Below are 25,914 nucleotides of genomic sequence, written 5' to 3' on the forward strand. Positions count from 1 at the left end.
ATCTTTCCTGAGTGACAACAACAACATAAAGAGCCTGATGTCCCGCTCACTCTCAGGATTTCCACCAGCCAAACAAAAAGGCAAAGCGTCCAACAGGCCAGCGCCAAGAGAAATGGGATTTGATGATGATGTGGTGGGGAGATTCACAGCCTGAGCTCCCTGTCTTCCCCAGGCAGCTGTGCTGACCAGAGCCCAGCAGGCAACAGCAGGCAGTGCTGTCCCTGCTGGCCTGCCCACAGCAGGGTTAACATCCTTGGGAAGAGTCCAGTGCCCTGGGATGCTGGAGCCAGGGACCTGCCACATCCTGGTTAGCTGATGAATGTCAGCAAGTTCCACTTAGATGTGTGCCACACCTCTCCAGCACAGGCTTGGGTGAATTACAGATGGGAGCCAGGAGACAGAAGAGCACTCAAGTTTATTTATTCATCTTGAATTTCTTCTGCTTCAAGATTTCCCCTCCTTTTACAATTATGGGCTCAACAGGCACTTAAAACAAAACCCTACAGGCTCCTTCAGCTGTGCTCTACACCACCCATTCAGCTGCCTGCTCATCTCCTGTACTTACCCTAAGCCTTCACTTTGCCTTACAACCTTCTGAGAGCACAGCTTTTTTATCACATTATTAAAATTATCTAAAGCCCTTGCAATACAGGTAGCTAACACTGCTAATGGAAATTAATTCAAAGCAATGCAGCATACATGTTTATTTCTGTCTTGGGTTACAGGCAATCCTGAACCTATGAAAAGCAACTGAATATGAGCATTTAGTGGCAGACATCCTGTAGTTTTTATGTAGTATTTAACTGACACGAGGTAGCGCAATAGGTCTGGACAACTGGCTCTGCATAGCAGAAATCCACACTATTTTTCCATTCAGAATTCCACCCAGCCTGCAAAAGCCAAATTCTCAAACCTGAGGCTCCTAGATATTTTTGTTTTTCCTCTCTGAAATGCCATTAGACTGAATGAATTCCTCCAAAGTGCAGCCAAAAACACCCGAATTGTTTCTGGACTAAGATCAGTGCTACTGCAGCGCAGAGCAGACAGGTTCTCTACAAGAGAATCCCCAGGCTTCAATGGAAAGATCCTCTCTGCAACGCTGCTCCCACATTTCCTGAAACCACCATAAACAAACAGGGATGATATGAGCCTTCTGTTTTGTAATCCTTTCCTAGGGACAGACCCAGATCCAGCCCCGGGGGGGGACTCGCAGCAGCAGAGCCCCAGCCATTGTCCAAGCTGAGCTCTGGAAAGTGTGTTTACAGAGCAGGTTGTGGAGGCCAGTTCCCGTCAGCAGCAGTGACACAGCTGGGACAGCTAATGAGAAACAGCTTTGGGAGAGATGGCTGGAAGTTAAATTTGGCAACACCATTAACAGTGCTGGGTTCGTGCAGCAGAGTGTATCTGTCAGGTCCCGGTGTCTGAGTAAGGCTCCAGCATGCTGATGGCCAGACAGGCAGACACCCTTCGGCCTTACTCCCACGAGGCTGAACTCCCTGCTGGCAGGAATGCTCTCATCCACCCAGGAAAACACATGGATACAGCAAACACTCTTCCTCCCATAGGCACAGACAAGCAAGCACCAATAACTTTAGGCATTCCGGGCTGTTAAATGCAAACACTGGCAATTATCCTCCCATGAGGCAAACTGTTTTTCAAGCCTTTCTCTGAGCTTCCATGGAAATCACTTTGGTGTTGATGGCACCTCTTTGATGTCACTCATCAGCAAGCTAGATTGACCTGCCAGACCTTTCTGTAATGGGAGTCCTCATGTCCACCCAAGCCCACGAGCAAACGATGTGTGGCTTCAGCACTCAGCAAGGGATGGCTGGATGGTAACACAGGGACTCGAGACAAGAGCTCCAGCTCTAAGGTCATCTGACCTGGCACAGAGTGGGATCTGATACAGGGGAAGGGAGCCAGGGACTCCCACTCCCCCCCTTTCCATACCTGATGGAAGAAACAAACCCCAGCTGCCTCAAATATGAGTCTTTTCCCTTGACAGGAGTCAGTCACAACCTTGGCTCCAAGGCCCTAACAAACACTACAGATCAGAGCAGAGAACACATTGCCCAAAGTCACAGAACATGAGCTTTCCTGAAGACAGCTCTGTAACTATGGGGGAAAAAAATCACCCTCAAGGTAGAGCTGATAGGAAGCAATTATATAAAAATAAAAAGACAAGAAACCCCACATTTCAAGTATTTTTCTTTTTATAAACAGATATTAGCCTACCACAAGGTCACTGTGTAAGAAGAGGTGCTGTGCAGTCAGTCTAGGATGCATTTGGGAGTTTACACTGTAAGACAGGGGCTGGACAGAGAATTCATTTCAGAAGAGGGCTGGAAATCAGCTCTTGCTGTTATCTGTAAGTTGGGCTGTTTATGCATAATCAAAAGCCCTCACTCTTGTCAATTAACTGGTTTTGTTCTCTGTGAATGCTCACAGCAGGCTATTGATACCCTCATCAGGCACAACCCAACACTCAAAGGCTGCCCCTTTTCACGGGCCTGCCAATGGTTCCCTGAGTGACTGCACACAGAAATAAATGTTTCCAAACAGCTCCTCTGGGCTCAGAGCCCCAGAGGGACTTCAGGTGTGGCCCCTACACCACTCCTCCTCCTCCTCCTCCTCCTCTTTGAGTTCCTTCAGCATCCCAGCACCTCGGTCCTTTGTTTCAAGGACCAGCCCCGCTGTTTTCACACGTTCTGCCTGGCTTGGCAGGCATTCATTAAAACCTCAATGTCTGGTTGTTGGTCTTGTGTTGCATCTCCAAGGTAACTCCATTCACACGCTGTCAGTCCCCTGACAGTTCACTTTTACCAGCCCAACAGGCTCCCTGAGTAACGTCCATCTTTTACTCTCTTACACAGAGGAAAATACAAGCCTTTCCACCCTGTAGTATAAAGTAGGTGGGCAAACTGAGCCAAACAAAGGAGTCGCTCCCAGTCCATGGGAAAGTTGTTTTTTTAGATTCACTTGGGTACTTCCAGTGCTCCAAGACAGTATCCACTTAGCATTAAGCATGTTCTCCCAAACCTCTCCACATCTGTTTATCTATTTACACACACACATCTATTTGCTGATCTAGATCTTAAAAATTTCCTAAATGATTTCCAGTATACCAGTAAACTCCACTGTATTCTGCAACAGGGAGTTTCATGGGGAAAATGACACTTTGCACAAATATCTATTTCTTTTTCAGAGTCAGATCTGGGAGCTTTTTGTTCCTGTCCATCACTGCCTTCAAGGCAGCTCGGAGTAAACAAACCACATACTGAAAATTTGGTTGAAGAAGAAAAAAAGTGACTTCCATCCTGCCACACAAAGGAAACACCTGGTTGTTAGGAACCTTAAAGATATTTTAATAGTGGCCTGTGCAGCTCTGAGGACGAAAGGCAGAGCTGTTTGAAGCCAGTGGAAAGTCTCATCTAAGCTCGGATTTGAGTGGATGTACTGCAATTTCCCTGCACAGGGGAGTGTGGTAATAAGTAGTCTTTCACTACATTCTTCCATGGTCAAATCATCACAAGTAATTTTGCAATAGTGCAGAGTCAATATAATTTATAGCAAAAAGGAGTAGCTTGATGTCAGTTTATGTTTCCCCAAATCCTGTTTTCATTGGGCAATTATCGTTTCAGTGGAAAAGGTTCCAAACGTCTTCAGTTTTCTGGAGAAGGGCCAAGCTGTTGTATAATGGCAGGGTAATTTTAAACCTATCATTTACAAAGGCCATTTCTGTCTGAAGCCATTCTTCAAAAAGGCCAGCCCTGGAGAGTTACACTTTATTTTTTTCGAAGCAAAATGCCTGGTTTGTTTTCAAAAAATAGATGCCACAAAAGAGTCACCAAAGCAGGTGCTGCACGATGCCAGAGCCACTCAGACAGGAGAGGGCAGGGAGGGGAGCAGCAGAGCCATTACTGTTCTGCACTTCCCAATCCCTGAAAAACTGCCCTAACCAACAGATCTCACGAGAGGGGTCATCCTCTGACCAACCCTGGTCAATTTTAAAACTGCAAAAATTCATGGATGGAAGAAAATATTACATTTCAGGAGTGTATTTGATGGGGTTTAGGCAAGCATAGAGCAGCTAACCCGCCCTGGAAAATCACACATCCCTGATCATTCTGTAATTTAGAAGCAGCACAATCAGATGTTCCATTATCTTCATCTAGTCCTCCACTCCTGGTGCTGAACTTCCCTTGTGGATGTGTCTACAGGTGTTAGCAGAGGTTAAAATTCCAACTGGCCACAGTGAAGCTAAAGCAGATACTGCTAAATAAACTAATTATTCTCTGCAGCACACAAATAACTGTGGTGGTTTAAATTACTGAATAAAAGTATCTGAGGAACTGGGTACAGTTTCCAGAACCCTAAAGTGTCCTTAGAAAGGCACAGAGGTCAAACACCAAGGCTGGGGTTGCCTGTGGGATTCCTGTTCCCTTTGAGGATGGGAATGGTGGATGCAGCTGAGACCACAGACCTGGCTGAATCCCTCCTCACTGGGTTACCTGACAAGCACCTGCACTGGGAGCAACTCATCCAATTAATACCATGCACCACACACCATAATTGCTGAGAGAATTCTCTTTTGTTTGTTTAAACATGTTTTTAGCAGAAATATACTGAGAAATCCCTTTAAAAGCCAAGGGATCCACGCACACAGTTAAACAAGTGTCCAAGTGTGGTCCCAAGCTGTGACCTTTGATTCTTTCTGCAGCCTGGCTTGCATTCAGTAACAGTAAAACTGTGTTCAGATTCTGGTTGATTTTAAATCCCAAGAAGATCCATAAAACTGACTGGAAAAAAAAAAGAACACTGTAAGAAATCCCAAACCAACAAGTAGCCTGGGTAGGGGGAAAGCTCACTCAGCAGTGGAGCCTGAGATAAGATGTGCAAACACCCTTCTGGGAACACCAAGCATCAAGCTGAGGTTTTCTACCAGCTGTAAACAGCTTCTACCTCCAAACCTTCTTTCATGTACATTAACCTATTCCTGTTTATATTTTAAATCGAGGTTGAACAAAGGTCTAATGGGCTGTGAGCCTGGGAGTTGGGGCTCCCAGGCTTTCAGGGTGCCCAGCTCAAATACACACACACACACTGTCATTTAAAAACCACACACCTATTTCCCTGATCCATCCTCATTTTGCCCACTTCCCCTATAATGGCAGGGACTGTGCTATTAACCACCTCCAGCAACCAAAACATCTATCCCAGTGTAGCCATACAAAAAATGGTACTTGTGGGATGGTCTGGGCTGAGGCAGGAATGTCAGGCGGCTCAGCTGACATCCTATACTGGAAACTTTTTGCAAGTTTTTCCATAATATTTTTAAACAGATAAAACACAGTGTGTCATTAATTACCTAATGCCCCGTTGGCATGACAAATATTGCAAACAAAAACCAAGCAAAACTGGAGCCTTCTGGGTAAATTCTCACTGAATCCAAGATGATTTAGGACATAAAACAGCAGAAAACAAACAACAGAAGGGGAGCTGAGGGGAATCATCTCGTAAAAAGCCTAAAAGAACAATGAGAACTTACCTAGATAGAACTCTGCAATCTTTCACCTCTCTGCAAATGCCACAACTGACTCCACACAGCACTTCATGCACTCAGAAGGACACCAAGCTCCAGCTCCACACTCCTTTATGTGTGTGGAGCAACGAGGTTTGTTTAATGCGAGGGTAAGTGCTTTTTTACCAGGCTAAAACCACCAGGCAAACAGAGGGAACAGGTTAGACCGTAACCAGAATGAATACCAAGCAGCACAGTACGTGTTTGGGTCGAAATGTCGCCCCGTGCTCCTCCCTCCACCTGACACAAACAAATAAGGCCGTGCACAAGCACTGCCAGCCCTGCTGGGCCGAGGTTTAGCGCTCGTCAGCACCTTCTGTGTCGCCGGCGACAGTGCAGAGGCGTCTCAGGGCAGAGCTGCAACCTCTGAGGGCAGAATTTATGCTCCTTTTATTCATGTCCCTTCAAAGGGACACTTGAGGGCTTGTCCCAAGGTGAGGGTTGCAGGAACACGTGAAGGAGCTCCCAAAGCAAGGTGGCTCTCCCAGATCATGTCAGGAGGGTGCACTGGGGTGAGTGGCAGCACAAGAGGCTCCCGAAGCAACCAGAGAGGGTGGAAGAGGAGCAAGTGCTACTTAAGCAAACCAAGGAACTGGCACTGAGTGACACAGGCACTACCACCTTCTAAAGCATGGACAAACACACAGAGACACAGCAGACACACATCTCTGAAGGAGGAGAAGAAAAGGGATGGCAGAAGACAGTGATGCCTCCAGGGAGGGTTTCTCAGCATAAGTTGCCTGGCTATGACCACCAGCCTATGGCACCAGCTGCCAGCTTGCAGATGCACACACTGCACCTTCCAAACCAAGAATCCCAACCATCCCAGTCTGCCCAGATCAGACACCTCTAACTTTGCTACCAATTTGTCCCATGTTTTGGACTATCAGCTTAGTCTCTCCTTTCTCTGTCCCAGGCAGACAGAGCTGCAGATGGTGCTGTGTAGTTGCTTGGCAGGGGGCAGAGAGCCTGCACATTACCCAAGGGAACTCATACACCACTCTGCAGAGCAGCATGTGCCAGCATCCAAGGAGTTGCTATATTAGCAGGAGTCTTGCTAAAGACCCACAAACATGAGCTGTGCAGCACCACACAGCTATAAACCCACTGCATCACAAACTGGCCACGGCTTCAAGCATGCCCAGTGTCTCAACAGTGTGAGTGGAAGACAGTCACGAGAACTGTGCTGCTAGCTGTAAGATCATCCTCTTTGTTGTTCTGACTGAGTCAGGTCCAGCATCAGGAACCTGGCAGCTGCTGCTCAGGAAGTCTGCTCCGTGCTGCCCATTACCTCTGCTCAGATCCCCACCCAGGGCTTCCAACCAGATCACCAAGCCACACTAAAAATAGCCAGCTCACAAAACCAGCTCTCGGCTCTAGCCACTCCACCCTCAAAGTACAGACACTAACTATACTGCAAACAAAGGAGAATTCACTCCTCCATCTATTTATAAGCTGCTTATTCACAGCTTGCAAGCACAGATTCTTTTCAGATGAGGAGCTTGGGGGAAGAGGTTATGCTTTCTCTGGTTCCATGTTGCACAGAGCCAAGCACTCAACGTGGTCATTCCTTCACCATCTGAGGTTTTTCTCTTTCTTTCGGCTCTCACCTCCAGCCTTGGGCGTATCTTGCCCATCACCACGCAGAGCACGATGCAATCCCACCTCCATGTGAGAACGTGGGTTTGCTGGGAGAGCCAGGCATGTGGCAGGTGTATCCTGGTTTAACCAGCACAAACCATCTTGGCATTAATATAAAATGTTTCTCCCTTCTTTACTCCACCTGTGACTCACAGCGCTATCTGCAGGACGCAAGGCACCACCGGACACTTCGGCTGGGCACACATTCCCAGCTCCTGGCTATGCTGGAAGAGCAGCAATAATGAGAACAGTGGAAAATGCCTGGCTAAAGACCAGGTCAGAAGTCTCCTTGTCTTGCCACCCAGCCCCACGTGGCTGCCTTGCTTTAGGCAAGAGCTCCCACGGCTGCTGCCTGGCTTCTGGCAGCTTCTCTGATACCTCCATCCTAACACAAGGCTTCCAAATCCACCACAAAAGCAGCAATGCATTTAGTCCACCTCCCACAGCTGGCTCAGGGAGTTGCCTGCAAGCTGCAGGTTAATTGATCACTACACTAGATAAGCCAGCAGCCAAAGCTACACCTGCTAACCAACTCTATGTTCCTTATTAAAAAGAGCATGGTAATGAAAAATTTCCTGTTTCCAAGTGCAAAAAGAATTATTAAGAGCATTGAAGGGATGGAGATCTCCATGGCATTTGTCCATGCTGACCAACAGATCTTTTACACTGGTACTTGGTGGAGAAAGAAGCATGAAGACTGGCACTGTGAGCTGACCAAGAGTTGAGGTACTTGTCAAAGCCACTGCTGTGGTGCTGCAATTTTACCTTCAGCTCTCCACTTTTGGATGGCCTCTTTTAATTAAGTGGAGGCAAGAGTCCAGAAAATTGCTCTTAAAATTGTAATTCTTGCACATTTTGACAGCTACCTGTTCACAGCTGGCCTCAGCTTAGGAATAAGAAGTGCTGGCAGTCACAACTCCCTGTTTTATCAGACTTCTGCACCACAGGAGAGAACAAAAATCAATGGGACACGTGATAGAAACCAGAGCCAAAAGGTGGCTTAGAAAAGTAAAGCCATTTGACTTGCTTTTGTAAATAATTTGATTTCAAGTACTGGGAGAGTGGGTGTGGAATTAAGCTTTAAGAACTGATCTGGATTTTACAATCCAAAGTCCAGAGCAGCAGTACCACAGGCCCTGCTGAGTGCACACCCAAGGTCCTGTTCCATTTTCACACATCACCAGTTAGAAACTGAACACTGGCCCCACATACATCAGTATCTTCTCCATGTCAGCTTAGTAGGTCAACTACAGTATTTTGTCCCTACCCTGCTTTGATCACATCTGCTACAAAAGCCTGTGGAAAATCATAACCAAAGGAGCCTTTACAGGGTTAGGAGAGCTCAGAACCTTTGGTATCTGCATACCAGATTGGAAAGAAGGAGTAAGAGTAGAGCCATGGAAGATCCAAAACCAACAGTGCCTTATACAGGGTTCTCTAGCCAAGTGATAGAGCTTTTTTTCCCCATTTGAAAGGATCCTGGAACAGGGAAGAGTGGATTTATTTAGTCCTCTGCCCCGAGTTAGATCAAAAGCAGACATTTCCTCAATAAAGATACTGCGTGGATTTTAATTTCTACAACTACTGCACAGGCTAGAAGAGGGATAAGTTTCTCCTGCTCTGTTCATTTATGCTCCTCAGGCTGGGGACAGACACACGTATTTGAGCCAGGGCATGCAGTCCCCTCTCATACTGGCAGGCAATGAATATGTCTTGAATGAAGCAGAGAACATGCTACACAGCCTGGGCATGCACTCAAACACTGTGCAATCAAAGAATTCTGTGTGTATCCCCCACCCCTGCCCCTGCTAAGGTAATCAAAGCAGTAAATTATCCTTAGGGGCTCTGTCAGATCAGGTTTCAAAGTTGATCATTTCCCTGCACAAGAACATAGGCTTAGCTTAAAACCAAAACAGAACATAAAACCCATGCATGTTCTCCCTAGTCTCCTAGGACTCTAAAGTTGCTGTGTGTTGCTTAAAATAAAATAAATAAAAAACCCTAGATGGAACACAAAAACTCTCATTATTGTGCTTCTCATGTCATGTGAGAATGAAAAGACTGTACTGTACCAATTCAATCCAAAATTGCATCAAGATTACTTCACCAGTTCAGCAAGACAACTGTCTGCACAGCCTGCCAGAGCTGCTGACAGCAGTCACAGCAAGCAGGGAACAGAAACAGTTACACAGCCTGTCCCCACACTCCCCTCTCAGCACCAAAATGTCAGCAACCCCCTTCTCCCAGTGACGGGCAGCAACTTGCACTGTCACTTGTTGAATTTTCAGAGAGATGTTTTGCTTTTCCCTGTGCTTGGCTGATACACTCCATAACTATTTTGTTATCTTCTCTCCATTCCCTCCCTTCCAACCTCCCAGCTTGTGATGGCAACAGGGAGTTTGAGCAGAGCGAGGCTGCGGATGCACAGAGCAGTTCACACCACCCCGCCATCCGCTGCACCCTCACCTGCACCCACACGCCAGGCCTTATCTCACACTGGGGCTGGAAGCTCCTGGGAGCAAAGGCTGCCTTTCTACCTTGTTGTTTGCACAGCACATAGCACAGAGGCCTTCACAGGCTGATAGGCTTCAGGTGTTTCAGCAGCACAAACAGGAGTTGTGCAATGCCCCGGGGATGTCGAACAGCTGGGCTCTCTCAGCCCCTGCTTCTCATACCAACCCTGCAAAAGGGCAGCCAGTATTTGTTTGTGCAAAGCAGTACCAGTGTGTGAGGAGATCAGAGCTTGCTGCAGCCAGAAAGCATTCCTCACAGCTAAGGTCCTTGGAAATCCCCTTGCATAAGGAGTGCCTTGGGAAATCACACAGCGATAATGCCCTGGACCCAAACATTCATCACTGGCATCATCAATTAAGGCTTGTGTTTTAGAGGTGCACAAAATACCCAGCTCTCTCTCCACTACACAAGATAAGTCTAATTTGGCTTGAAAAAGGAAGTGAATCCACCCAGACTCGTTTTTGGACTAGGGATGAAACAGTCAGGATAAAAGTAAACCTCCATTTTTCACCTTTGCTGTTTTCAGTGTAATTCCTCACTACACAAAGCTGCTCTCCAGCCTCCAGCATCGAAGGGGCATCTCAAGGAGATTCACAGTGCCTGGTTCTTGGCTCAGCTCTATCTCCTCTTCTCCCACTCTGGGGGCTCACCTGTAGTCAGGGGTGAGGGTGACACAAGACTCCTCCTTCCTCAGCCTGGCCAGGAGCGCTCCACCCTCCAGCTGCAGCCTGACCAGCCGTGTGTCTTCCAGAACGTTCTTCATCAGCTGCCTGTAGGTCCTCAGCAGCACAGCTGCATCCTGCAAGGATCACAAGAGTGAGCTGAGCAGTGACTGCAACCCACAGGCAATGAGGGAACAGGTAAAAACCAGCACCCACCCCAAAACACACCCAAACCACATCTCACCTGGGCCCACCCTGGGAAAGGGGGAGGCTGCTTCCCACAGCTGTTTCTCTCAAGCCTGCCAAGTCCAAAGTGATAAGCAGCACTCCTTACACTTCCCCTGCTTTCCCCACCAGGCTAAAATTGTGACTCAATTCCCATCATTGTTGTTCCATTCATTTGCTGGGCACAGAAGGAGTTCAGCCTCATCTTCCACTCACAGCTATCTCCTATTGTTCTGAGAGCCCAGACCTGCATGGCTTCAAGCCTTGGGACAAGATGGATGTCCTGTGATACCTTCCCTCGATTTACTGCTGGGACCCTCAGCAGTGTCCTACCACGTCAGGGGTACAGCAGCTTCTCAAGAGGGGGAACAGAATGTTTGTGACAACACAGGCTTGGTGTTTGTACCTCCCCCCTCTTCCAGCCCATTTCCAGACTCCTGTTCTGGAGGCAGCACAGCTGGAACCACACCCAGAACTGTGCTGCCACCTGACTTTACTCCAGGCCATTGGAGCTGACCTGGTGTGGCACAGCCCGAGGCAGCCGCTCTGTCCTGGACACACCAAAGCTCGTAGGAGCTGCAGAGCTGTGGAGCTGCTGAAAATGCACTCCAGTGCTAGAGCCAGCACCCATCAGCAACAAGCCCAGCTGGAGAGATCTCCTGGGTGACACTGAGGGATCAATGAGCTCCCAGACCCACTGAAGCTTCTACCACTTCATTTGGATCAGCTTCTACTAGTCCTGCTGTTCTACCAGCTCCCCAGTGACATGCAGCACTTGGAATACCCTGCTACTACAGCTTGAAAATTCAAAGCTACAGCTTTTCTGCAGCTTTTCTGAGCTGTCCTGCTCTCTCCTCTCTCAGGCCCACCTCTGATGACAGGTGAGGGACAGGCTTACCTCAGCTTTTCCTGGTAATTTTCCAGATTCCACTTTATGGATAGCTCCCTGAAGGAAGGCACAGGCACCTTGGCATCCTTGTAGCAAGTGTTCCAGCTTCTATGAGGAGAAAGGACCAAAGCAGAGATTATTGTCTCAGAGCTGACAGGAGAGGTGTGTCTTGAGCTTGCAGAAGGTTAAAAGTACAAAACCCAAGAGAGAATCAAACACATTAACCCAAGGGCTCAATTAGAACATCTGGTGAGGCTCAACCAGCAGAGAGAGGCCCATCACACTACCCTAAGACCTTATAAACTTGCATACTCGTGCTTGCATGGGCCATGCTCTACAGAAATCAGGCCACTTAAGTCCCACATTATTCTGCTATTAGCATTTCTTGTCACTTCCCATGAAGATGAATCACCATGCATGAATTTTGGAGAAACAAAACATAAAACAAGTACTTGGAATTTTTCTACTTTAAATCATTTCTCTTTGTGTTACAAGTAGTGCGAATTAAAGAACAGGAAACTGGAAAGCTTCCAAAATTAAGCACCTTAAGCTATGGGCAAATCTGAAATCCTTCCTTTCTTCAGAGTGGGGGGAAGGGGAGAGAAAAACAAACAAACAAAAAAAGACCCAACTTTTCATAAGAGTTCCTGAGCCACTATTTTTTAGAAAAGTCAGAGATATGAAGCCTAAGTATTGTCAGATGCCACCCTCCAGTCACTGAAACCAGAGAAGGGAGAAACAGCTATTCCAAAATAACTCAAAACAAAACAAAAAAGCAGCTGTTTGAATCTGTGCTGAGCCAAACTCCCTCCTCCCCGGAGTGCTGGAACAGCCCCAGCAGTGACAGATTAGCAGGCAGGATGCAGGTGAGATCACTGGGACAGGAAATAAATGCCATTTGCCACATAGCTGCAGAGCTAAAGGGGCTGAGCACATGGGTCATTATCACACACAGTACAGACAGGCAATCCATACAAACCAGCTCCCTTTGGAAACATTTCACACGTTAGGATGCACAACACAAACAAGGAGTAGTTTGATATTGTGCTCCTTCCCTCAAGAATTACCTTTCTGCACGCACAGAGAACCTCAGCTCTTGAGGTACTCCCAACTCTGTCCAGAAAACTAACCCATAACCTCTTGCAAAGTTCCTCTGCTTCCTCACTGCCAAATGAACTTCAGCATCTCAAATTCAACCCCAGGCACCAAGATCAGGCATCAGCACGGGCCCATCCTAGTATTTTTAGATGAAAGTTTTGAAAACTGGGTTCTAAAATAAGTTGGAAAAGGTAAGTTAGCACTGCCACATGCCAAGTCTAACTGCTGAAGCACACAGTGGTTTTATCAGTGGCATCTTAATCTGTCTGTGCACTGTGCCATGCAGCACTCTGGGCAGCGAGGTCGGAGCCAAAAGACCACTGGATCCTCTGGAAGCTGAGGTGACAATTCTGTCATCCCCCAGGGTGAGCAGGTCACACTCACTGTGAAGACAGCCAACTTGTGTGCAGATTTACAGAGATTAAATCCTGTCTAGTCTCAGCATGCCAAGTAACTCATAACTCAGTACAGTTTTTGAAGATTCAAACAGCACATGAGTCCACAGCACTCAGGCTCCCTCCACAGCACAGGCACACACAGAGTTGGGCACTGGTGCCACAGGTGCAGATTTCTGGTAGTGTGCACACACCCTGCTGCATGAGGTAAAAAATATTCCTAGAAGAAGAATTCTGAACTGATTATCAGGAACTTCTAAGTCTCACTCCTGTAAGGACTGCAGTTTTCCTATGGGGCTCTTAGCTTGATCTGGGGAACTTGCTCCAAAACCAAAAAGATGTAACTATTTTTATTATGCTCAAATTCTTGACTGTTAGTTCAATGGGAACACGACACCAACACGCTCCCCTGAGATTAGTTTAAGAAATGTATGTTCTCAATCCTCTAACTGGAGAGCCACTGTGGATAAAACAAAACAGGATTCCACTTCAGATTTGACCATATCTCGAAGGGAAGGAAGAATTAATGCAGTTCAAGCAGATGAGGTAAAAACTAAAACTTTACTTCCTGCAGTCACGCCAATCATTTTATGAAGACAGTATTAGCATTCTTTTGGTAACAGAGATTCATTTGCACACGTAACCCTCACAGGAACATTGTCTTTGAATGCTGTAGGGTCAACTGTTGACAGCTCCTCTTGTTTCCACTCCGTTCCTGTGCCACTGCTCCTCTCAGCTGCCAAAGCACTCCCCACATCCCACTCACCATGCGGAAGCTCAGCCAGTCCCGGTGGCAGTAGGGGAAGGTCCCATCCAGCTCCAGAGGCAGCTGTGAGCTCTCTATGTGCTTATGGAGGGATTTCATGGAGGTGAGGAGTTCAAACTGCACAGGAATAGAAGGAAAAAAATTTAAAAAATCAGGCTCGCCTTAGAGTGTGAGTATTGGAGGAGGAGGGGAAGGTTAATAACAGACGGAATCCTTCATTTCCTTCTCTGTCTTGCACAGAAACACGACACACAGTGTGTATCTGCAATATCACTACAATATGAAGGAGAAAAAAAAAATCAATTCAATCTTAGAGCAGCTTGTTGAACAGCTCAGTGGGCGAACCCTGAAGGAATGCAGGCCACAACACGCTGCTTCACCAGGCAGAACATCTGTGATGGCAGCCTGGCAGCAGCCAGCCTTCTCCAGAGCCAGTACCTCCCAGGGTAAGCACAGCAACTCCCTCAGATGTTCCCACATCGTGCTGCAATTTGCATTTGTTTGGAGAGTCTGGGAGGTTAAATCCAGCCCCCAGCTTCCCCATCTCACTTCCTGGAGAAACAGCCTAACAGAGCAGCCTCTGCCCTGCCCTCAGCTCTCCACTCATCGCAGCAGCTACTTGCTACAGGAGTTTCAAGGATCTTGACACAGATAACTCGCCTTCTGCAAGTCTGTAGGACCTCAGAGGATTTTTATACTCACCAGAGCAACAAGTGCTCCTGCAGGTACATGGAAGCCAGCCCAGACACAAACTCAGGTGCAGACACTGAGCTCCCCCACCCCCGCTGTGAAGTTTCCACCTCCTTACAAAATAGTGATGATGTTTCCAATTCCTCCTGCATACCCGTGTCTTTATGAGCCTTTCCTCTGTCCCCTCCCACACTCTCTGTATTTGTTCTGTGTGTTTAATGTCTTCTGTAGCTCTCCCTGCAGCCTCCATTCTGACTTCACATTCTTCCACAGGGGGCAGTGAGGAAAAGGACTGATGGTATTTGTTATTCTTTAGCCTTCTGGGACACCACACCACACACACAGCAAACCTGATGCCTATCACCACCTCTTCACCCACAGGAGCCAAAAGGGACGTACTGGCCTGCTCTGAAGCCTTCAGGGTTTCAGCAGGCACAGGATTTCAGTCCAGTCTTGTCCCTTGTAACAGTTTTAAGGGCAGAGGGAGGTCCAAGATGCACTCTGGTATCTATTCACTCAGACTGACACAATTACGGTGCAAATATCACTGATGGACTCAGCAAACAACAGAGCACGACAGAGATCTGCTCAGCCCCCATAAACATTACAAGCCCAGAAATACCACAGCCATCAGACACAGAGAACAGCTACAGAGGTTTCATGTGAGAATAAACATGATACCAGCACATTGTTTGGAGAGTTAAAGAAAGGATATCAAGGGCTGCCCAGCAAACCCCCAGGTTTTACCTGTCCTGCTGGTGGCTTCTCCATCCGAAAAGTCAGATCTCTTTCAACCAGAAGCAGAACCCCATGAATGCAAGGAGGATCCATGTCCTACAACAGAGCAGAGCACAAATCCATCACTGATCTGTCTGGGATGCTAAGGAGGATGCACCATACCAGGCTCCCACACAAGACTGCAATTTATCCTTCAAAGGCATTTACAAAGCCCAGAAGGCAGCCACCAGGAATTAGAGATGGCCAGTCCACAGAGCACCAAGGTGATGTCCTTAAGGTAGTTTGTTTCAGGTCAACTAGTCCTGCAGTATTTAAGGAAGCAATGGAAGAGGTCAGGTCTTGGCTGTACTAAAAAAACTCTGCCTTCTACAAAGGGAAGTGTGTCAGGGTTAAAATAAACAAAACAGGAAAATAAAAAAACAAAACAAAACCAAAAACCGTGTTCAGCATCCAAGTTTTTTCTTGGTAACTTTCCTGGTCACCTCATCTAACTGAAAGGAAGTTGTGTTGGTTTTTTTTTTTTAAACCTCACAGCGCCAAAGAGGTCGCCTTGTCTTTACTTACTGCCAATTTACAATTAAGTACTTGCATCCTGTTTCTACTGTTAAACAGACAGAAATCCCAAATCCAAGGGGGATGTCTGGCAGCTGTAGTTCAAACTTAGAGATCCAGGAGCAGCCCTGCAATTACAGAAACACTCTACAAGGAAGTGAAGCAGGCACAGGGAGTGACAGCAAGAAGAGGGAAAGATCCAGACCATGGATCCTCACTCCATATGTGATGCCTGGACTGGGAAAGCAAAGGGAAGAGCCTCTGAAGCTGTCATGCCATGTGGTTAAACAAGAGCCATCCCATTTGGATGTCTCCTACACGGCCTTCGTGTCTGCAAGGATCTCAGGACCTTGAATCTTTGTCAAGCAACAAATCCTCTGTGGTACTGCCCAAGCTGTAAGGAAACTGCCACAGAGCAGCCCAGGACAGCAAAGGAAACCCGTTTAAATAAACAGCTCCAGGCGTGAGGAGGCTCAAACATCTGCCAGGAACAGCAGAGCCAGAGTAGAGAGGTAAGTGGACCAGCAGAGATTGAGCCACCTAACACGACACTGGGCCCTGTTCAGCAATGAAGATACAATGCCAACTCAAGGAGCCCCAGTTCTGCAAGTGAGAACAGCAGCAGAGATTCCAGAACACAGGAAAAAGACCTTTCTCTCATCCAGTCCTAACTGGATGATCCTTTCAAACAGGCAGGAAAAAAATCCTAGCTGAAACATCTTCCAAAACTGTGAGAGGCTTCTAATTCTTCTCAAATCCCTTTCTGCAAAGGTACTTATTCACACTCTCCCTGTTATCAAAAGGCCAAAAAGAATTTATTGCACAATTAGGCTGCATTAGGTAAACACTGCAGGTCATCTGAAGAGAGGATGGGGAGATATTACAACTGTATCAGCAGCTCTGAATTTATCTGCTAGAAGGTACTGAGGGACGAAGACTACACACTACTTCAAGACAGATGATGGTGCTAAACAAATTTATTCTTACACAATCCCTCTTCTACTCCAACAGTCATGAGATGAGGGATAAAGGTAGAGATGGTGTAACAAGAGGTTACCAAAACAGCCAAAACACTCGCTTGTTTGTTTGTTCTGAAATAGAAACTGAAAATAGAAACTGAAAAACCATTCATAAATAAAGCTGTCAGGGAGAAGTTCACGGTTTTCCAAGCCAAGGAGAAGCTGCATTTCCAAAGAAATCAAGTATTTTTCACCATATTTTTTTAATTTAAGCAGCTGAGAGAAGCTGAACAGCACTGAGGGAGCAATCCAAAGACTGAAACAGCTACAGGAGCGCCTCAGGTTTAACAGGTCCAAGCATTGCAGCAGGAAAGAACTTTGCATTAGGGCATCTGATCTGTGCTTACCCACTGGGAAGCAGTGCTTCCCACTGCTGGGTCAGGAGGAAAACAACCCTTTGGAATTTAACAGCATTGAACAGATTCTACCACGTTATCAAAGCAAGCTTCACAAAAACCATGTCAGTCAAATCCTGTTTCAGTAGAGTGCAGGACAGCAGAAAAATGAGACAATCTGCCAGAGGTAAAGACACTGAGATGTGTCAGGGATTTCAGGAAGGACCTCAAGGAAATGACCTGCTCTGTGACCTCAGAAGCATAACTTACAGTCTGTGGTTCTGCAGCCACTGGCCAGCAAACCCTGCTGCACTCTGGAACACGTAGCCTGCCTCACTGCAGTTACACCCAGTGTGTTGTATTACCCTATCCTTGTTCCAGAGCAGAGGAGAATATTGCCATGGGATCACGGAGCAAATGCTGAGGATCTCCAAAAGGCTCAGAGGAGCCAGGGATTACCAGATAATAAGTTACCCAAAGGGGTCTCCTTTAAGGAGTCTTCAGAAGAGTCAGCATAAGATTCAAAAAACCATAAGCAATCAGCCTCCATCAGTCATTGTTACCTGCAGCACACAGGTCCAGCAATCTGCCTTGCAGCACATTAATGTCTGTTAACCAACTGCTGCACCACCCTGATAAGGACCTGCTCAGAGCCAAACAGCCATCACAGCAGGCACTGCAAAAAGCTTCCCCTCTCCCTCGTTTTAGGGGGGAAACTTCAGCTTAAAATGGCATTATTACCATGCTTGAATGAGAGTGGGGACAGGCAGAACATGTTGCTGATGTCCAAATCATCCCACTAAGATCACCATGCAATTTCCACGGGCAGTGAAACCCTCAAAAGCTTTAGCAAGCCCACTGCCAGGTGGGCACAGCATGAAAGAGAACGTAACTTGTTTTGTTTGTTACCTCTGCAGAACTGAGCAGGGCACCAGATTACTCCTTCACCACAGAGAATGAGGACGCTGATAGAGCTCACAGCTCCACCCAGCCCAGGAAGCAGGAGGACAGACCTCTGACTCAGACCCAACTCTCAGATGTGGCACTGAAGCACATAAACCACAGACATCAGCTTCATTAAAACATTGCCCTGTTCCAGTTTGCAGAGTTTGAGTCCTAAGAGACCTAAGCTCTGATTTAAGAGGAACACCTGCTTAAACAAGATTAGTCATCACTACAGCCCAGCAGCTCCCTGGCTTTCTAACAGAGCAGGCAGTTTCTATCTGGGAGCGGGGGCAACACAACCCACTGGCTTTTCCAAGTGACTGATATGAAAGCCTTTGACCTGAAGCAATACAGAGTTACAGCACGTCCGGTTCCAATCATTCACTGACAGCTACATCAACAGCTGCATGTGCTTCTCCACCTGGCATGGCAAGCAGCGTCCCTCCCTTCCCAAGGCAGCAGGTGGAGGTCTCTCTTCCTCCCTTCTCCATGGCAGGCAAAAAATCCCTGCACATTTCACACAGCCCCTCGGTGCAGGGGACATCTCCAAGCAGGACAATTCATGACAAATTCAGATTACAGGCTGTTCTCAGCACCGAGATGAAAGCAGCTTTGCAGGGATGGGGAGGGGTGTTGTCCCCTAACTCAGATTGCTTGGGGTTTTTTTCGCTTCGTCTGCAGTCTGGTAAGGCCAGGTCATCCTCCTAGAGCAGGGCTGGGCACGGAACTCCAGCTCCCAAAGCCAACAGAGAGCCAGGAGCCAGATGGAGACAAAAGCAGCAGATGGAGATGTACCACCCAAGCACAACAGCGAGCCAGCCAGTGCTGCTGTGCCCAAGCTCAAGGCTCACCTGCAATATGCTGAAGGCCTTGAAGAGAGCAGGAACTGGGGAACAGCGACGAGCATCCACGAGAACAGTCAGACCCAAAGCCTGGCATTCTGGTCTGCAAGGACAAGGATAAAAAGGTCACCTTTGTCACTAAGGAAAATCAACAGGATTATGGAAACAGAACACATAATCATGGCAGGGTGAAAAAAACCCAGTCCATTATGGCTTTGTAAGGACAGGGAACTAACTGGCCACCTTCTCCTAACCAGTATATATATATGGAAACCACCACTGGATTGCTCAGGTTTAACCTCTGCTGCAGGATTCTGTGGTTTCCACCCAACTTCCCATTTCTCCAGTTCCTAGAATACATGTCACTGATAGCAAAGGTGTCCTACCCACTCTGGATAATCCACACAGGAAAACCAGCCCTTCCTAATTGTGTTCAGGGACAAGCTTTGGTTTAGCCTCACTGCTTCACAAGAGCAGCCAGTCTGGAACCAACCCAAAGCCCATCTTGCCCAGAATCAGAATTGAAGGGAGGAGCATAAGAAACAAAAGCAGGAGTAGCAGAAGCTTTCTCGTGGGTTAAGCCTCCTCCCTTTACCAATGGTTTAAAGCCTTCCAAAACCAAAAATCATTATCAGAGAGTTGGCTTTACTTCTTATTATTTAATCATCTAAAAGGGAAACAAAGTGATGAGCAGGGGAGGAATAGTCTGTGTCACTGTGAAAGGAAGAGAGGCTGCAGCAAACCCTAGCCTGCAGCCTTCAAAATAAATTTTCAGACAGACATCAAGGCAGATTTTCTCAATCCTTGCAGATCCTCCCTCCCTCTCAGCCTGGAGGTCTGGCCCTAAAATATCATGTCACAACACTACCACAGAGCTGCTGCATGACTGCCCCATCACAGCTCCCAAATCCCATTTTCTGAGCTAATGAAGGATAGCAAGAATGGCTTGGATTCACGGCAACACATGAAAACATTCTGTACATAACCAATTCTATCACACCAGGTGCACAAGGCATACAGAGAATAGGCAGAGTGCTTTGCTGAACACAAGCCTGGTCATGCTAGCAGGAGATCCCCACCTGTTTTGGACTGTCTGGAGCAGGTTCCTAGGCCAGTAAAGTCACAGAATCACAGGATATTCTGAAGGGACACACAAGGATCCTCAAGTTCAGCTCCTGGAATGGCCCATAAAGGGACCAAACCCACAACCTTGGTGTTATCAGCACCGTGCTCCAACAGAGCTAATCTCCAGTGAACCCCTCCCACTCGCTGCATCGATTCCCACCTGCCCAAAAGGCCAAGCAGAGAGGGCAGCAGTGTCCACCCCATCCCCACAAACCTGGGGATGCTGTGCAGGTAGAGGAGCAGGCGCACGAGCTCGGTGGTGTTGCAGTGGGGGTTCAACCAGGCCGTGTTCCTTGTCGTTATTATGGCCACTGCACGCCCCGATTTATCTCTCGTACCTGTAACAGGAGGGGAAGGGGGGGAAAGTCACACAAGGAATTCAACAGAGCCTGGCTCCAGCTGTGTATTCTCCTACTAGCACCCCATCACCTTCCTGGAAATCCTCTACAGAACTCATTACAGTGTATGTTGCAGATGGCAGGAGGCTATAAACACACTCCCAAAGCACCCAACTGCTGCCCCAGAGCGAAGTAGCTGAGCTCTGCTTGTCTTTGTCTCATGGCAGTGTTAAATTTGGACTGCTGTCTTCTACCCAAACACACGTTCTTCATCAGTATGGCTGAAGTCAGCCAATGATAACCCAACCTCGTGAGAAAAGCAAGAACCTCACGAACTCAGGATGAAAGGATCTCACCTTCCCATTGCTGTCAGATGAGAGAGCAGGTCAGCAGAACATGCACTGCATGACGAGACTGGGCACACAGGCTGAGCCCAGACATCTCCTGGGAGCGAGGCCCCGGAGCAGGAGCCCAGAGCTCCTCCCCAGCGGTGCCAGAGCGGCCAGCCCAGGAGCACAGCCCTGACAAGGGCACACTCAGTGCCAGCCTTTCATTAGTTCCAGTGCCAGCCTTTCATTAGTTTCAGAGCTTGCTCAGGGGATAGATAAGGCACAGTAAGGGCAACACAGCTGAGCTGTGACATGCTGAGGAAAGAGAAGAGCCAGGAAGCACAATGCCTCTCTGCCCAAAGACACAGCTCATCACAGGAGCAGGAAGACACAGCAGTGCCAGTTCTGGACTTACACCCAGCCTCCTCTCCAGATGCAGAGGTGAAGAGCAGGTGGGCCACTTTGGAGAGCCAGAGCTGCCTCTGCCACTCAAAAGCAGGCAGTGCCTCTGGAGTGAGGCTGCTCAAGAGACAGCACTCACACAGGTCACCAGCAAGGTAAGTGATCTGGAGACCAGCAGGGACAACGTGTCCATTGTGTGAAAAGTAATTCATAAGAACAGGAGCCATTTCCTGTCATACAAATTGTATGAGAAAGAATCAGGGGGGGAAATCCCAAGCACAAGAGAAAACCAGAGACTTAGAGAAAGCTGTGCCTTTCTGTCTCTTCTGAAGTCTTTGCTACCACAGGAGACACTGTCCTGTACCACCTGGGACAACCATGCAAGTTGACAGGTAAAACAGACACAGATGGACAGCCCTAAGCATGGAAAACTGCCCTGGAGTGTTCTCAGTCTGTCACTAGGATGTGATTTGAGTAAGGGCCACAGACACAGATGGGCATCATTTCAAAGCAGGGCTTTCTCCCTCCCACAGACCAAAACAGTGACACAGGCTTCCTCCTGCTAACAAAAATCTTCCATCATCTGTGTGATTCACAACTTCTATAACTCTGAAATACTGTGGCCTGGACCTTGCATAATCAAAGAGGTGGAAAGACATTAGAAAAAGCTTATTAAAATACCTTGTTTCATAAGATAAAGGGATCATCATAAATAAAATTGTAAAAAAGCAAAGCACTCAATTACTGGAAAAATGGCTCAATAACCAGTCTCAATAACCAGTCTCAGTAAAAACTGTTTAACTCTGAAGAAACATCTTTTGTCCATCAGGGAGGCTGGGCATCACCAGAACTCGATTAAACCTTGAACTTCCATATAGTAGTCAGGGAATTGCCCGACAAGGTCAAAAAAGCAACCACAGCCACCGGGGCAAGGTGTCCAACAGTGGCACAACCACAATCATTCAAGAGCAGAATGCAGAACTGAAACCATCCCGAAAGTTTCAGCTAACTCCATCAGCTACTACTTTATTAATTGGATCTTGTTTACTATTCATTATAAAAGTTACTCCTTCTGATGTAATTATTGTATCATTACCAATGACCAACATAAAACATTTAACTGCGTGGTGAGTGTGTTGCCTTAGGTGTGAGGATTGCCCACTGAAATCCCAAAGGAGCAGAGATGACTATTTGAGAGGCATCTCAAGCACACAGAGCTAAAATTCACTCTTAACCTGTTTAGCCATCCCCTTCCCTTTACACATCTGAGGCCAAAATTGGTCTTGCAGCCCTAGCACCGAGTGGGAGATGCCAGTGCTGCCTTTCTGCTCTCCTTCCCAGCTCCTTCACCTTGCACAGGTGCCTGACCTCCTCCCTGCTCTCTGCCCAACTTCCCACTCACACGTGGCTCCTGAGCTGATCAAATGCAGATACCCTGCACTCCACAAAGGGGAACCCTTCCCACTGGCTGTGGAAGGACACAAACCCACAGGGGCTCCTTACACAGGTGCTGCCAAAGGCTGTGTCTCACTGGAGAGGCAGAGCTCACTTCCTGTGCTTTAGTTCATGTTTGGTTAAACACAAAGCCGTCTCGTGTGGGCCCTGCCCACCAAGTGACCCTGGCTGCTCTGTCCAACAGCCTCAGCTTTGCTCACCCCTCTGCCAATATTCATCCCATGCAGAAGTTTTATCTGCAGCCATTTGATACTTGCTGCTCTAACAGATGCAAACACTGGGTAACGTTTGACCTACAACTTGATGTGGGCAGAACAGTTCTGGGGAGTCCTGCCTTGATAGTTGCTTTTGTCATCTGCTATTTAGCTACACTACTGTTCATCCCACACATTGCTCATCCACACTTCACTGGGATATTCCTTTCAACACTATGTGTCATGAAATCAAATGTTTTCTAAAAATCCATTATATCTAGGTGGCTACATTTAATCAACCAAACTTCTAATTACCAAGAATAAAACTGGTTTTCAAGAGCCCTGTCACAGAGCACCTTCTCCACACCTATCCTTTAATTATCTACCAAGAGAATCAAGTTCCTATTGTTCTGACCAGGTCTGATGTCAGGCCCACCAGCCCATTATTAGGTGCACCCTCACTCTTCTCTTTTTGAACTCCCAGTATGAGCCCACAGATTTGGCATTTCTGACTCACATGCACTCGGTTAACATTTTGAGACTCCTGGGAGCAAATTAACGTGACTTTCATGGGAGGGAAGTTCCACTTCCTGTCCTGCCCATTCAGAAGCTTTAGAGGATTCAAGGAATGTTGCTTCTGTAGATGTTTGGGGTGAAAGAAATGGAACTGGCAGCAGTCTCCAGCGCTGCAACTGGAGGCTCATCTCCCTTGCCCTCCCACAAGCCACATTTCCCAGGCATTCTGGCCCAGCTACTCACCAGGCAGGTAGGCAACACCACTCCTGAGCACTTCTGGGTTCACATCCTTGACTATGGTAGGTGCAAACTGGCCACCCCAGGCAGTTCCAGAAGTCGGGGATGTCGGGGGAGTAATTGGTGTCGAAGTTTCCTCCAGGGCACCGACTTTACTCGCTGGTTTCAACACATCTGTGCCAGCTGCTTCTTCTCTCAGCTCTGTCCCTTCTGACACCATCCCTGTAAGACAAGCAGCAAACAGAAGCTCAAGCAGAACTCCACCCAGAAGGTCCCATGGAAGTACGAGATGGGGGAGGGACGTGCCCCCAGCACTCTGCAGCTCCTTCAGTCCTCGTGCCAGCAGCACGTGCACGCTGCAAAACTGGTTATAACATCAGTACTGCAGTAATTCCAACAAAATAAACCAATCTGTTGTGAAGTTTGCAAAGCACAAAAGCTCGATTCAGATCAGGATTACTGGAGTCAAAGCCATTTTTAAAGGTAACATATCAAACAGCACATGTCTGCTCACAGCCTGGGAGTCTGGCACGGTGCAAGTCCCTGGCTGGGCTCCAGCAGCCCGAGCCTGCTGAAGTGATAAACCAGCTTCTGACAGGGAGGGCAACTCCATCACAGCAGAATTACTCCCCCAGCACCACTTTCAGATTAGTTCCTGAAAATATGAAGTCAACTTGAGGCTGACAAGTCAGCTGGAAATTAGCCAAACGGACCTTGTTCTGCTCGTCCAGACTTTTTTAATGAACAGTTAATGTGAAAGTCAGAAACCTATTTTAAAGCACTGAAGAACAGGATGATTACACCAATCAGCTCCTGCTCGAGAACTACAGAGAATGCTTCCTTTGTCTGACACCTCAGCTCTAAAGTACAAGTTATCAGCATAGGTTAATTCTAAAATTAAATATTCTTGCTATTGCATGGAAACCAAGGCTGGTTTTATCACGTTTTAATTTTCATGCAAAATTATCTGGACAGAAGAAGAAAGTATCTACCCTCTGTGTAAGAAGCATTATTCCCCATTTCTGAACACCACAAGAATGAGAAGCCAACAGTATGCCTTCAATAATGCATCTTTAGCATCCAAAGTACCCAGCTTGGCTATCCCAGTGTTTGCAGAAAGCTGGAATAAAGAAAAGGCTATACTGCACTGATACTTCAGCCATCTACCAACACAAATATCCACCTTTCTTCAGGAAAATAAGAGTGGAGTATTTATTTGCTTGCTATGAAGTCAGACATTTTAATTGCTATTTAAAATTGACTTCAACCATCCTGCCTTCCTGCTGCATCAACAATGCTGCCACTTGACTCAGTTTATTTACTAACAGATTCCAATACTTCATTAAAGAGCAGGACCAGGAACAAAGCAGTCCTTGAAGTGGCTTTCGATACAAGTTTTAGCAGTGAAGGAGATTTACAGGTTGAGGCTTAGCCTGAACTGCTTTCAAAATTGCTGCAGTGGGTGAGAGCAGTGCCCTGAGCAGCGTGGCTCATCACCCGACACAGGGGGAGCTGGGAGGGGCTCAGGGCTCTGCACCATCAAGGCCAGTGATGGAGAAGCTGCTCGTTCCTCCTTGTAACACCCCTCCTGAGGAGCATCCCCGGCACGAGTTTGGCATCTGCTGCATTTGGCCACCTCAGCCTCCACTTCCCAGCGGTGCAAGAGGTCACCCACTTGGGACAACGCTGCAGATCTTCCTGAAGCAGCATTTTAGAGGGGCACTGATCTCCCACAGACAGGGTTTCTTGAGCATCACACAGTCATGTAAGTCATGCCCAAAGCTTTCACATGAGGGGCTGACAGACTTTCCAGGAGAACATGGAACCACCTCTGCCAATAAGCAGAACCACACAGCTTGTGTAAAAGCATCAGTATTAAATGACAAAAGGATCAAAGGTGGCATTTAAAGAGGACAAGAAAGGGAATGTAGGTAGCAATGTTCCACATAGCTACCACACTAGGGTCAGATGAAGACATAAATGTACATGACAAGCCTGCCTTGGGTATCTCTTAGGAATGAGGCTCCCAAAAGCCAGAAGAGAGAAGCATTTTGCTCATCCCACCAGGCACAGTCCTGGTACTGGGACAGCCCTGGGGAAACCCCCCTGGAGCTGTGCAGCCTCCCAACTACGTACATCTTGCCCAGATGAACCTCTTCCCTAAGCTGCTGGGGCCCAGCCCAGCTCTGCAGAGCACCCTGTTTGTTATTCCCAAGGCGGGGCAGAGGCACTGACTGAAGGCACTGACTGAAGCGGAAATTGTCCGAGGCAGAGGATTACATCTGAAAGCAAATTGAGAACAGGGACAGCTGAATCTGCCGTGTTTGCAGGTTCCACCTCTCCCCGAGGTTAAGGAAGTGGTAGAGGAGGATTTGCTTGTGTGCATTTCAAAGAGACATTAGCATTTTTCCTGCAAACTGCCCGGG

At 47.5% G+C, this 25,914-nt stretch overlaps 1 protein-coding gene across 4 annotated transcripts in view; it reads right to left on the bottom strand.

Moving 5' to 3' along the window:
* Nucleotides 1-25,914, bottom strand: part of PLEKHG4 (pleckstrin homology and RhoGEF domain containing G4) — a 78,041-nt gene that overhangs the window by 27,356 nt on the left and 24,771 nt on the right. For all 4 annotated transcript variants that reach the window (XM_050311479.1, XM_050311483.1, XM_050311482.1 and 1 more), the window contains exons 4-10: nucleotides 23,495-23,710; nucleotides 20,232-20,355; nucleotides 18,902-18,995; nucleotides 15,209-15,295; nucleotides 13,772-13,888; nucleotides 11,522-11,620; nucleotides 10,387-10,535 (exon numbers count right to left, since the gene is read on the bottom strand). In XM_050311479.1, coding sequence (XP_050167436.1) covers nucleotides 10,387-10,535; nucleotides 11,522-11,620; nucleotides 13,772-13,888; nucleotides 15,209-15,295; nucleotides 18,902-18,995; nucleotides 20,232-20,355; nucleotides 23,495-23,710 — 886 coding nt within the window. The remainder of the gene's footprint in view (nucleotides 1-10,386; nucleotides 10,536-11,521; nucleotides 11,621-13,771; nucleotides 13,889-15,208; nucleotides 15,296-18,901; nucleotides 18,996-20,231; nucleotides 20,356-23,494; nucleotides 23,711-25,914) is intronic.

The sequence above is a fragment of the Myiozetetes cayanensis genome, unplaced genomic scaffold, assembly GCF_022539395.1.
Source record: "Myiozetetes cayanensis isolate MyiCay16 unplaced genomic scaffold, myiCay2020 scf16, whole genome shotgun sequence".
Classification (NCBI taxonomy): domain Eukaryota; kingdom Metazoa; phylum Chordata; class Aves; order Passeriformes; family Tyrannidae; genus Myiozetetes; species Myiozetetes cayanensis.